The sequence below is a fragment of the Neolamprologus multifasciatus genome, chromosome 1, assembly GCF_963576455.1.
Source record: "Neolamprologus multifasciatus chromosome 1, fNeoMul1.2, whole genome shotgun sequence".
Classification (NCBI taxonomy): Eukaryota; Metazoa; Chordata; class Actinopteri; order Cichliformes; family Cichlidae; genus Neolamprologus; species Neolamprologus multifasciatus.
The window spans coordinates 12043192-12055736 of NC_140439.1; the positions used below are offsets into that span (position 1 = coordinate 12043192).

The 12545-nt window shown below is 41.9% G+C and overlaps 2 protein-coding genes across 3 annotated transcripts; both read right to left on the reverse strand.

Annotated features, from left to right (window-relative positions):
• Positions 1-5109: 5109 nt before the first annotated feature.
• coxfa4l3 (cytochrome c oxidase associated subunit FA4L3) lies at positions 5110-6609 on the reverse strand. Its single transcript, XM_085158607.1, has 4 exons — positions 6330-6609; positions 6140-6228; positions 5928-5988; positions 5110-5621 (listed from the first exon to the last, which is right to left on the reverse strand). Exons 1-4 carry the CDS (start codon positions 6366-6368, stop codon positions 5553-5555), a joined length of 258 nt encoding a protein of 85 aa, XP_085014733.1. The 5' UTR covers positions 6369-6609; the 3' UTR covers positions 5110-5552.
• Positions 6610-6790: 181 nt separating this feature from the next.
• afg2b (AAA ATPase AFG2B) lies at positions 6791-12418 on the reverse strand. 2 transcript variants are annotated; one of them, XM_085158567.1, is made up of 11 exons: positions 12305-12418; positions 10255-10855; positions 9971-10156; positions 9566-9850; positions 9151-9336; positions 8725-8883; positions 8413-8622; positions 8087-8314; positions 7412-7546; positions 7131-7256; positions 6791-7010 (listed from the first exon to the last, which is right to left on the reverse strand). In XM_085158567.1, exons 2-11 carry the CDS (start codon positions 10846-10848, stop codon positions 6873-6875), a joined length of 2247 nt encoding a protein of 748 aa, XP_085014693.1. In that variant the 5' UTR covers positions 10849-10855; positions 12305-12418; the 3' UTR covers positions 6791-6872. The 2 variants fall into 2 exon arrangements, with proteins under 2 accessions (XP_085014693.1, XP_085014691.1); XM_085158565.1 differs by lacking the exon at positions 12305-12418 and adding an exon at positions 11037-11266.
• Between the last annotated feature and the right edge of the window lie 127 nt (positions 12419-12545).

The following is a 12545-nucleotide window of genomic DNA, read 5'->3' on the forward strand; positions in this document are numbered from 1 at the left end:
GAAGGCGACGGCATCTATATAGCACTTTTCCTAGTATTTGTGACCAATCACAGCCATTTAGAGTAGGTACAATGCAATACAATACAATTTTATTTATATAGCACGTTTATGACCAGGGGGTACACCAAAGTGCTTCACAGTAAAAAACAGGATGACATGCAAATTCCATACAGGCTCACCAAAACTAGACAACAGAAAACCGTAAAAACATGTTGTCTGGTCTGATGAGATTTTTGCTGATACAACTGGATGCCAGGGTCAGAATTAGGATAAATTACATATAACAATGGATTCATCCTGCCTTGTATTAATCGTTTAGGCTGCTGCTGGTGGTGTGGGAGATATTTCTTTGGTACACTTTGGACCATTTAAGCACCACAGCTTACCTCAATCTTTTTGTTATCAAGCCGTTTATGACCACAGTGTGCCCATCTTCTGTTGGCAGCTTCCATCATGCTCAAGTCATCTCCAGTTGGTTTCTTGATCATAGCAATGGCTTCACAAGCACCAGATCTCAAGCCAATAGAGTGCCTTTGGGATGTGGTGGAACAGGTAAGTTCTTATCATGGAAGTATGAAGCAACTGTGTGATGCTGTCATGTTACTATGTACCAGACTCGTTGAGGAATAATTTGGGCACCTTGTCAAAACTATGCCATGAAGAATTAAGGCTGCTCTGAAGGTGAAAACAAAGTTCATCCTGGATTTTGTTCCAAAAAAGGGATTTGAGAATTGAAACGGTAATAAATAGCTATGAATAAATGGCCTAAAATCTGTGAAAAAAAAAAAACAATATGCCAAACATATCTCTCATGATAATATTAAGTCATGTTGAACCAGAAAGAACATTCCTATCATAGGTAGAAGCTGCAATCAGTTTCTGACAAAGTGACTCTTTCATTTTATTTATTTATCCAGATAAAAAGTCTCATTGACATCAAAAATGTCTTTTTCAAGAGAGATCTGGCCAAGAGGGCAGAATATATAACACATATAACAAAAAGTTTTATAAAGATAACTTAAGTGATTGATAATTTACAAGAACGCAGAGTTGTGAAGATACTTGCAAAATTTTCTTTTTATATACATTCTTCATGAATCCTGTTTATTACAGTATAATATTATACTTTGTTTATTTGCCAATATAAATAAAGATATTAGACATTAAAAACCCCACACAGGAATTCAAAAATTACTTTTTTCAGACGATTACTTTTTGACACAACAAGTAGCAAGGTGTACCTAATAAAGTGGCCAGTAAGTGTACACTCACTGTTCAACGCTAGGTGGTGCACTTCTAAAAACAACAAAATAATTAAATGTTTCCTTGTGGTGAACAGCCCTGTGATGGACTAGAAACCATTGTGCCACACCTCTTTCACAGTGACATCTGGGATAGGCTCCAGCCCCCCCCCCCCCCCCCCCCCCCCACACACACACACACAAAAAAAAAAAACCTTAATTGGATGGATGAGCAGATAGGTGGATGGGTGGATGGTGAATCTATTGTTTATACAGCAAAACTGCCTTTACAGCACGACAGTGCAGAGTGGTGTTGAATGAATGCCTTGTTGTCACACGGAGCCATTATTGTCTTCACAGAATGAAACTGAAAAACTAGAACATAAATAAGTAAATGAAATTATTGAACTGACCTATTAATATGTCAACACACAGTGTGTGCTTATGATTATCAAGCTTTAAATAGACAAACATACTCCAGATTACTCATAATTATGCAATGGAGCATCAAAAGAGTCATTGTTAGAGGCTTTTATACACAGAGCAAAGTTAATGTTTAAAATGTAGAGATATCAGAGGTTAAGTACTGACAATATCAAAAAAATCTAGGAGTGCCCCAGTTTCCAGGCAACAACTTCTTTATCAAAAACCCCTGAAGCAGTGAACCAAAGGCAGTCTGGCAAAGGAAGAACTGTTTACAGCATGTACCTGTCTGCCCTACCTTACTTTAGGGGGCCATAAAACGCTGCTGTTGTCTCTCTCGTGTTACAAGTAACTACTACAGTCGCAGCATATCACACTTAAGATCACACACATGCATGTTTAAAAAATACTAATTCAGAGACAACAAGTGGCAGAAGGTAACTTTTTAAGTCTTAAAGTTGTACCCCTGTTAGCTGAGGGGGAAATTCCATCTCTTATTTTTTTTAACGTGCCTTGCAAACAATACCTGCTTTGCTTGGACGTCACATGATCTGTGGTGTCGTGATGTGTTTCATAGTCACGTACACAAATTCCAACACCACGTACGAACACACACACACACACACACACACACACACACACACACACACACACAAAATATCCTTCCTCTTCTGTCATTGTTCCCCTAAATAGGCTTTCAGCTGCACTCCCCTCCCTGATAAAAGAAGCATGTTGTGACTGTTGTGTGTGACCTCTGCTCCTGTAGTAGCCTATATTTGACATGAGAGCACTTGCACTAGCCTCAGTGCAAGTTGGCGCTTGTCCACAGTATGTGTAGTATATATACACACCTCTCACGGCATACGCAGCATCAGAGAAACAGAGGAAGGAAATGTTTTTTAAGATGTCCGACATGTGCGTTAATAATTCAACATGTAACTGAAACCAAGCAGAAAATGAACTTCCTGAAAAATAAGAGCAGCCCAGACGGACCAGGAAACAAAACCCATTACTCGTCTGCTTACTTTCTCTTTGTTTAGTGGTTAATAAGTCATAAGACTCATCCTTAAGGACCATCACTGTTTCAGCAGGCTGTGGAAGGGCACGTGGTGCCTTGAAAGGACGGACACTTTCTGGTGTTATCGCTCTTTTATGAGATGCAGTATGGGTGTTAAGAGGATTGTTTGTTATGCTGAAACACAATGGGAGCACTGAATGCCCACTCGGCCATAAAAGGAGCAGATGAGTGGAGATTAGATGGTGAATAAAACGAAATGGAATCCTAAGAGTTCATCCTAAACAATTCTAAACAGCCGTCTAATGCTGAACTTTAAGTCTGAGCGTCTTGTGCTGAGTGATTGAGTTCACTCAGTTGCTGTGGATTAAAATTGCTCAGATGACAAATGCTTAAAAATTCAAACACACACCTATACAATTGCATGCAAGCTTTGGCAAGGCTTGGCAAACAGTTTAGTTATGAAATCATGTAATATGATCAAAACCTAGACAGTGGCTGCTTGAGGGAATTGAGGGAATCTGCCGTGTCACTGCTGCAAAACTATTTGTGGGGGAGTACTTTTTTATGACATATTCCTTAAGGCAGCGTCAACGTTTTTGCGCCACGGACCGGTTTATGCCCGACAATATTTTCACGGACCGGACAAGGTGTCGCGGATAAATACAACAAAATAAAACTAGTACCGGTACCGAAAAAAAGAAGATTTATTCACAACACACGTGAAAAGACCCAGGAAAACCGAGTTAACGATAAAAACGATAACAAAATAACGCTGAAAACCGATAAAAACCCTGAAAACTATACATTTCACACCTGAGCCTCAACTCTCGCGGCCCGGTACCAAACGACTCACGGACCCGGGGGTTGGGGACCACTAATCCAAACTGAGGAATGAGCTCATGTAGCTGTGTGATAATAAGAAGACCTGTACATTGCTCTTAGTCAGCATCACAGCATTATTTTCACCATACAGAGAAAAAAAATCCCCCAAATCAACAACTCATTAGTCAAAATATTCCAGCATGTCATTAAAAAAAAAAAAAAAAAAAAAAAATTTCAACAGAGTATTATTTCACGCCTGCACACATTGAAGCTTCGGCTATCATATCTTTGGCTTAGCTTAAAATAAATACAGACATGTCTTCCTGCTCCGTGCTCACAAAGCACTACCATAGGGGCTTGTTTGCTTGACCAACAGCTGCTAAAAGAATGGTACCATGATGCTGGTCACCTCTACATGCTCCATTAGCATGTCTGCAGCATATGCAGTATAATATTATATTTATTTATTATAATATTATACTATAATATATATATATATATATATATATATATATATATATATATATATATATATATATATATATATATATATATATCGTTGTTTATTTCTTATTTCTTATTATTTTTATAGATATTGAGATTATTAGCCTCTATCTCTATTTACTTTTCTGCTTGAGCATTGTTGGATTTTGTCTATGTGACACCTGGGAAGCATTGGAATGGAGCTGCAAGGTTAAAGGTGGGGATGGAATGGGAAGGGGGGAGGATGGAAAATTGCATACATCTCCACTGGGACTCTGTTGCCATCCTTTTTTTCTGTTCTTAATTCATTACACACAGGCCTAAGAGGAGCTTTAAACCCCCCAAATGAATGTTCCTTATATAACCAGTGTGCTGGAAAAAGATAACCAGCTTACGTGAAAGAGGCTGTGTGCAACAGCGATTCGTAGTATCTTAGTAAAGCTTTTCAAAATTCAACAGTGGATTTCTTGGTCCAGCCTGGCTGTCCGGCTAATTTCTTGCTGCCTGTGCAGATCTGCTCCCGTGACCCATTTGCTTGCATCTCTAATTTTATAAATTAGCCAATAGGTTTATTTTTTAAAACTCGAGCAGTGTGTTTATTTTGGAAAATGTCCCTCATCAGTTAAGAGGGAACTTTATTTTGATTGCCCTAAATTTCCTATGTTCACTTGAAAAAGTGTAAAGGTGAATTTTGAACCGTTTTTGGTGTTCTGCCTTTTTAATGAGATCTTTTACAGGACGTGTCACAGATAGCATGTGGACATCAGGTGCAAACACATTAGAATAATGAGACTGAATTCCATTCAGCTGCCTTTTAGCCCCGGGGTTCTCGTATTGCTGGTTAAGCTTATTAGTAACACCTGCACCCTCCCTGTTTTGATGAGTTGGCATGTTTGGTGTGAAAAACAGCAGTGTTGATGTCATGAAGCTGCTGTTAATAAGAAAAATGCACAAGAGCTTAAAACTAACCATGTGTGGCATCTCTTTTGGCTACATTTAACTTCATAATGGATTTCTAGGTCAAACATACTCTCAGAATTAAATGATGCTTATAGTTTTATAGCAGACAGCACATCTAAATATGTTAGTTTGAATAAAGCACAAAAGCAGCACTGGGACAGCAAAATTTTAAAATACTTTATTATCACTGTACAGTACATTACAAAATAAATCAACATTCTGTGTCTTTTCCATTAAAACACTATCGTACATTCACATCTACAGCAAGAACACGTGGACCACCAACCTTGGCAAAATAAATTCAATGATATATACTTCTGTAATAATATATACTGACAGAGACCCAGAGAAAGATAACATTATCATCCTCGGACTCAAAGGCTGCACGGTCGTCAGTTACCATATTTGCCTATTGTGATGTGATGTGTTGGATGTCCTTGAGAAAGGTCAGTACAGAGCAGGGTGAACCCCACCAGTTGAGCAGAAGCATTTCCGCACACTGAGTGTCAAAGCGTCCTAGTTTGTGCAGAAACGATTCTGTTAGACTAATGGGGGGGTGGGAGCGGAGGCGTGTCGTCAGACTCTCGGGAGAAACCCGGGCTCTTTCACTTTGTGAGGCTCTTCACGATCTCCAGCTCCTCCACGGGCTTCCACTGCTGATTGATGGTGATGAGCTGCAATGAAATGCCAGAAATTTAAAAGAAAAAACATAACGAGGCTTCGTCTGACCTATTTATAAGTGTTACACTGAACAGACTTAATGATGTGGCCGCACCGGGGCTGTGCCATTATTTGTGGTAATTTATTTTCTCTCGATGACATTAATGACCGGCGTTAATGATAAAATTCTTTCCTCAATGACTCAGCAGATTGAAGCTGCAGGAGGAGAGTCTGCTTATGTTTTGGTGCTGATAAGAACCGGAAAGCTTATTAGCCAAAATATAAACATTATTAAGTGCTCTGCAATGCAATTACATTACCTTCTGGGGCTTTGACGGGTCCAGCCTCTCCCATGGCTCTGGGTTGCTGGTCTTATTCAAACTATAAACAGTAAATTTAAATGCATTTTTAAGTATTTGTACACAACAGAGTTTAAGCAGGTGTGAAAGTAAGATAGAAGTGCAAATGAATCTAAAAAACATAAGACAAATGCATTATTTTAATAAAGGAGAAGGAGCTTTGTAACACTCACATAACGTCAGGTTTAGTAAACAGAAAGTAGATCGATGCAGAGGTGGCTCCTGTTGCAGCAAAAGCCATAAACCCTATCAGAGGGATGAGCTACAGCACAAAAAACAATCCAACAAATTAAAACACACAATGCCCCACACACAGGATATAACTCAATGCAAGAGTAATAATAATAATGATGATGATCTCACCTCCTTCCTTTTTCTCAACATTTGGAAAAATCCAGACATCTTTCTGATTGGTTTTAAGCACTCAAAGAGGAATTAAGTGTATTTCCACTCAACTGTGGTTATTCTAAGGCTTCAAGCATCCACTTGCAAAACTGAAGAGGAGCAGTCTCACACGCAGCTATGTTGTGACAGTTTACCTGCTGCTGGGAACTCCTTTTAAGTGCGACACGGTGTGAGCTCATGAGATGGAGGCGGGATGGGAGGTTGTACGAGGTGATAAGCACGTACACAGAGAGAATTTCCTGTACTGAAATGCACCACTGGAGGTTAACGCATCTATAGATGATGATCAATATATTTTCTAAGTCTGCAGCGCCCTCCCATGGCCATGTTGTAAAAGTGAAGGTCAGTAACTGGTGGTTGGGTTTCGAGCCGATCTCAAAAAGGATGTTATTTGAAATGACTAAAAGAGAGAGAGTGTGTCAAATTTTAGAATTTATTTTTTATTTTAAAACAACATTTGAGTAATAATACAATTTTAAGATCAATCAAATATTATGTGTGTCATCGGGGAGGAGTTTCATATTTGTGGATCTGCTGTGCAGTCAGAGAGGAGCTCATTTTGCTGAGGGATCGCAGGAAATGCGTGTGTTTGATGTCTGAGGCTTCCATGTTCCCGTCCAGCAATGCCAAAAGAGCAGCCTGAGGAAAAAAACAAAAGCAAAACAAACAGATATTTTCAGTTATTTCAAATCCATCCGCCAAGAAAGGATTTTACATTTTACAAGTCTACAACTCCAGGGTTTCATATGTTTATGTCACCTCTTTGCAAAGATTTTCCAGGTCAGCTCCAGAGAAAAGCTCGGTCTTTGCTGCGAGATCCTCCAGCCGCACATCGGCACCCACAGGCATACACTTTGTGCACACCTTCAGGACAGCAAGTCGAGCCTAAATATTAGAAAGTGAGGGTCATTAAACACAGAAACGCTGACAGGAGAGGCACGGTTACTTTATTTTAAATGACCTCTTCATGTTGTAAGTCTTTCTTACAACATTGCTGGTAAATGTAATATATTTTTGTCCTGTTTTGAGAAGTCCTTTACCTCTTGGTCTGGTGGTGGGACATAAATGATGTGATCAAGTCTGCCGGGCCTGAGGAGGGCGCTGTCTAAACAGTCAGGTCTGTTTGTGGCGGCTACAACCATTACATCTTTGTTGCACACTTCCTGGCAGTCCAACTGTCAAACAGTTAAAGCACATAAAGTGTTGATTAAATTATGAACAGATGGATGGTATTATGTCCTCTTTCATAAAGGATGCTCCAGTGTGTCCTCCGCTAAAAGCTGTAATAAAGGAGCTTTTAGCGTATCTTTGTTACTTCCTTTAGTATCTGGAGAATTCAAAAAGCTCTTATTATGACTGCCACACATCTACCTCACTCATTAAGAAACCAACTGATAGTGTTGACTGATCTTCAGGGCAGTTACTTTGGAAAGCTGTAACAGCAAAAACCATTTATACAGAATCAGCTTTACAACTTTGCCCCAAAATAGGGTTAAAAAATTTTTTTTTTTAAAAATTCAGCTGTTACAAGCAAATGTGGAAATTTTGGGGGCAATAGGAAAAGGGTAAAGCCAAAGATCAATAGATGTCAACCCCAAACATCTGAAGTCTACCCCTGAAAAAATCTGTGCTATTTTTACATTCACCTGTGTGCCACGAAAGCAAAATGAAACAAAACAAATTGGAAATTTAAGAGAAGAAACATAGAAGCTGACCTGCTCAGGTGTGTGACTCTCCTCGACTCCCTCTGCCTGGAGGATCTTCTCCGTCCCTCTCTTCTCATGAGTCTTCAGGCCGATCCCATCCATCTCGTTGAGGAGCACAGAGAGAAGACGAGTCTGTACGCTGTTTGGTGTTTGACTGTGTGACCGCGAGCCAATCAGTGAGTCAATCTCATCGAGGAACAGGATGCTTGGAGCGCAGGCCCGGGCCTGATGAAACAGCTGCATGGGGACAGACAGATGCAGGGCTTAGTGGACGAAACACAAGGGAGGACACAATCATTAATGCTCATCTGTTCGAGATTATAAAGAGGAAGAACCTGAGCTAAAGCCTTCTCTGAATCTCCGACGTAGGGAGAGTAGAGGTCAGCGCCACTGACAGACAGGAAGGCGCAGTTGGAGGAAGTAGCGGCAGCCTTGACGAGCGTCGTCTTTGCGCATCCCGGAGGCCCGTACAGCAGCACACCTCGAGGTCGACACAGACCCAGACGAACGAAGGCCTCAGGGTGCGCCATCGGCCACTCGATGCTCTTTGACGTGGAGACAATGAGAGAAAATAAACCTCCAGTAATAAGGTTTTTTCTCAGAATACATAAATGTGCATTTTTGAGCAAAGCCACTCAATTAGCTACCTGTCTTAGTTTGAGTTTGACGTCATCCAGGCCTCCAATTTGCTCCCAGGTCACCGGAGAGAGCTCCGTCCTGCCCATGCTGCTCCTAAGGCAGGAGGGACGCACCGACTTCAAAGCCTCATGAAAGTGCTTCATACTCACCAGCTGCTCCCCTGAACACTGCAGACAGTGTGACAGAAACAGCAACAGGTTTTTACAGCTGTCATCCACTCAGTCTCCCTATTATTTCCTATGTAATCTTTCACACAAGAACACATTCCCTGTGAGCCTTTTGAGATGAATTTCTAAATGTTATTCTTATTCAGGCTTCAACTTTGACTTTACAATTACAACACAGCTGCACAATTTACAATAAAGTGAGTCGTTCCTGTAGCAAAAAAGCAAAAACTAGTGTTTTGTTTCGCTGCGACAGGTCGCTGTGGTTACTTTGGAGTCTTCCCGTATAGCGTGCATGGCGGCCTCCCGGCACAGGGCACTGAGGTCTGCTCCCACGTAGCCTGTAGTTGTTTGTGCAAGCGCTGTCTGGTTCACACTGGGACACACAGGCATCCTCTCACACAGGACAGACAAGATGGCCTTTCTCTGCTGCAAGGTTGGAGCTCCGATTATAATCTGTGGGTAAGACGAACACTCAGAGACTAACGACTCACATACACGTGCCTGCACCAACTCACCGACCTGGACAGATATTTTATATATAAGTAAAAAAGGTACATCTTGCCTTATAATCAGAAAAAACAAAAAACAAACAAACAACTGAAACCAATTGAAGCATTACAGATGTCATCTTTCTCAAGAAAAATTAAAAACACTGGATCCGTGACAGTGAGCAGACACATACCTCTCTGTCAAATCTTCCTGGCCGGCGCAGTGCTGGGTCTAAGCTGTCGGGCCGGTTGGTGGCTCCGACGATGAGGAAGCGGTCAGACCGATTCATCCCGTCCATGAGTGTGAGAAGCTGAGCAACCAGCCGGTTCTCCGGTGCCGACGAGCTGGTTCTCCTCGGACACAGAGAGTCCAGCTCGTCTAAGAACAGCACACAGGGACCCTCATCTGCTGCAGATCGAGCACGCTCAAACACGGCCCGCAGCGTCTCCTCGCTCTCACCCGGCCGAGCCCCCACCACCTGAAATTATTGTTCAGAATTACTGGTAATGCATTTACACGCAAAATGCTTTGTGTATTACGAGGAACATTAGACGGCATCAACATTATGATGAGGTGTGTTTAGTATCGTCTTTTTTACCTCTGGCCCTCTGACCACCACCAAGCTGGCTCCCACCTCACCCACCACTTGGCGGACCAGCAAGGTTTTGCCTACACCTGGAGGCCCCACCAGAAGCACCCCTCTGGGACAGGATACACCGAGAGAGCTCAATGTGCTTGGATAGAGAAGTGGCAGCTTCAGCATCTCTCTAAGCGATGCAGACACCTAAAATGTTGTAAAAAACAAACAAACAAAAGACCCACACACATTAGGTGTTACACAGTGGGAAAAAACTCTGTTAGGGGTCATTTAAATGAATTCACCTCCTCCAGCCCCCCCAGCTGCACCGTGTGCCGGTCCTGCAGCTGACTCCTGTAATGTCGGAGTGTCAGGATGCCAGCAATCTCAACAGCAGTCTTCGAGGTGATGAATCCAACACTATCCGACTCTGGACTTATGCTTTCAATAACAACATATTTGATCTCTGTGTCGAAATCCTCCAGGTTTATTAAAAACCCATCATGGACACAAACACCTTTCAGCATGTCTTTTACAAGCTCATGAACAAGGCGATGCGGTGTGCGTTTCCTGAAATCGACACTCTGGACTATCACGGTTATCCTGACGCCTTTCAGTTTGGAGCAGATCACAGGTGTGAGCTGAGCGGGGTCCAGCCTCAGGTGCGAGGGGAGCTCAGAAAGAAGACTGGGGGAGAAACATTTCAGGTCCATCTGCAGGAAGCCCTCTGCCAAGTCAGCCCGGGGCCAGGCAGTGCACAGGCAGCTTCCTCCGGAGACAGACACCAGCAGAGGGGAGCCCAGGTGCACACCCAGCGCCGACATCATGCCCGGACCAAGCCTGCATCTCTGAGAGCCCCGGTCTGACGGATCCACGGAAAGCAGCCTCAGAGGCTCCATACTCCACCTGATGACAAAATAGAGACAGACACGCACGTAACGTTAGTGAAGCAGAGAGACGAAGCAGAAACTCAGAGGCAGCATAAAACTTCACCGAGGCTACATGCTAGCCGGTAGAGCTTCTTTTAGCGGCGCTAAATGGACAAAACTCTGACTAAGATGGGTCTAAGCCAAAGAGGTTTATGTACCGGAAACGGCTGAAACCAGCCGACAGCAGCCAAACAATCAGAAATAAAATGGGTGATAATACCAACAATATACTACACAGAACATATCAACTCCTACGTGACTGTTTACAAAATCCATGTGGCATTAAAACAACAGGGCCAACCAAAACAGCCTCCTGCGTGAGGTGACGCTAATCTTCCGAAATACAGTATATAAGACATAAAGAGAGTTTTTACAATTTTAGCGAACATAAAAGTCGATATTTGGAATGTTTAAGAATATTTATTCTTCAACACAGAACTCTCTTAGTCAGGTTTTCTTGTAATTTCTTTACGTAGTCTTCAGGAATAGTTCCCCAAGCTTCTAGACAGACATTCAAAGCTCTTCTTTGAATGTTGGCTGCCTTTTGTTCTGTCCTCTGTCAAAGTGATCCCACACTGCTTCAGTAATTTTGAGGTCACATGAAACTCTCACGTCCTGTGTGAGGCCTTTACTGTTTCCCCCCCGTTTCTTAAGGACATTATTTTTTAGATATAATTTGTCTGCTGCATTTTTTTTGTCACTTCTTCTGTTGTTCTCCACTCGTCGATCCAATTTTATGCCTGTCAAACTTGTTATCTTTGGCTTTAATTCATAAATTCAACCGAACAAATGAGAACAAATGATGTGTTTTGTGACAGGCTGCTGGTCTAAAGTGTCTAAAAAAAGATTTGAAATTGGTTCTTTGCTAAATTGTCTGTAATGTGTAGACACAACGCTGGTTCATCTCTTGAGTAAGGTGCCTTTTTATGCTTGAATGATTCATAAGTCAGAGTTTGGTTAGCTTAACAAAAAACACTCCACTGAAAATGGTCAGGTTTAAGGATTGGAATGAAAATAAGTGAAAAAGAATTTGCCATAAACAACAATCATTAGAAAACTATGGATAAGATACTTTAAAAAAACCTACCTGCTAAAAAAGACCTATTATTGCGTGAATAAATGTTTATTTCAGTATTCCCTCATTATTTTTCTTCTTTGTCGTCGTTGGCTGCATGTTTTGTACTGAGGTTATTCCTCAAATATCAAGTAAACATTAAAAAGGTGACACGTGACAGGGACTAACAAAGAGAGGGAGCAGTAATAGTTTTTGCCGTCCAACCATTTACAGGTGGGACAGCGTTCTCTGACTCTCTGGCGTCACCTTGTGTGCAGAAACGAAAACGCTCACTGGCCGAATTAACAACACCGACACCAGGTTGTCCCCAATTATTTGTGCCCAAGATAGACTGAAAGTGTTTGTTCTTACTGATACTGTTTTAACAGCTACTTTATTGCACAGTAAGGACCATAGCCGGTCGGTTCATCCGCTCTAAAATAAAATGACCAGCCAGTGTCTTCCTTCCCGGGCGTCTTAATCCAGCCCTTAATTCTGTGGGAGTGAGGCAGTGTATCAGCCTGCGCAGGGCCTGAAGGAGTTTAGCTGCTTCAGAGGTGGTGATGACTGAAGTCACGTGGGCTTACTATTTATACTCAAATAGTCCGACAGT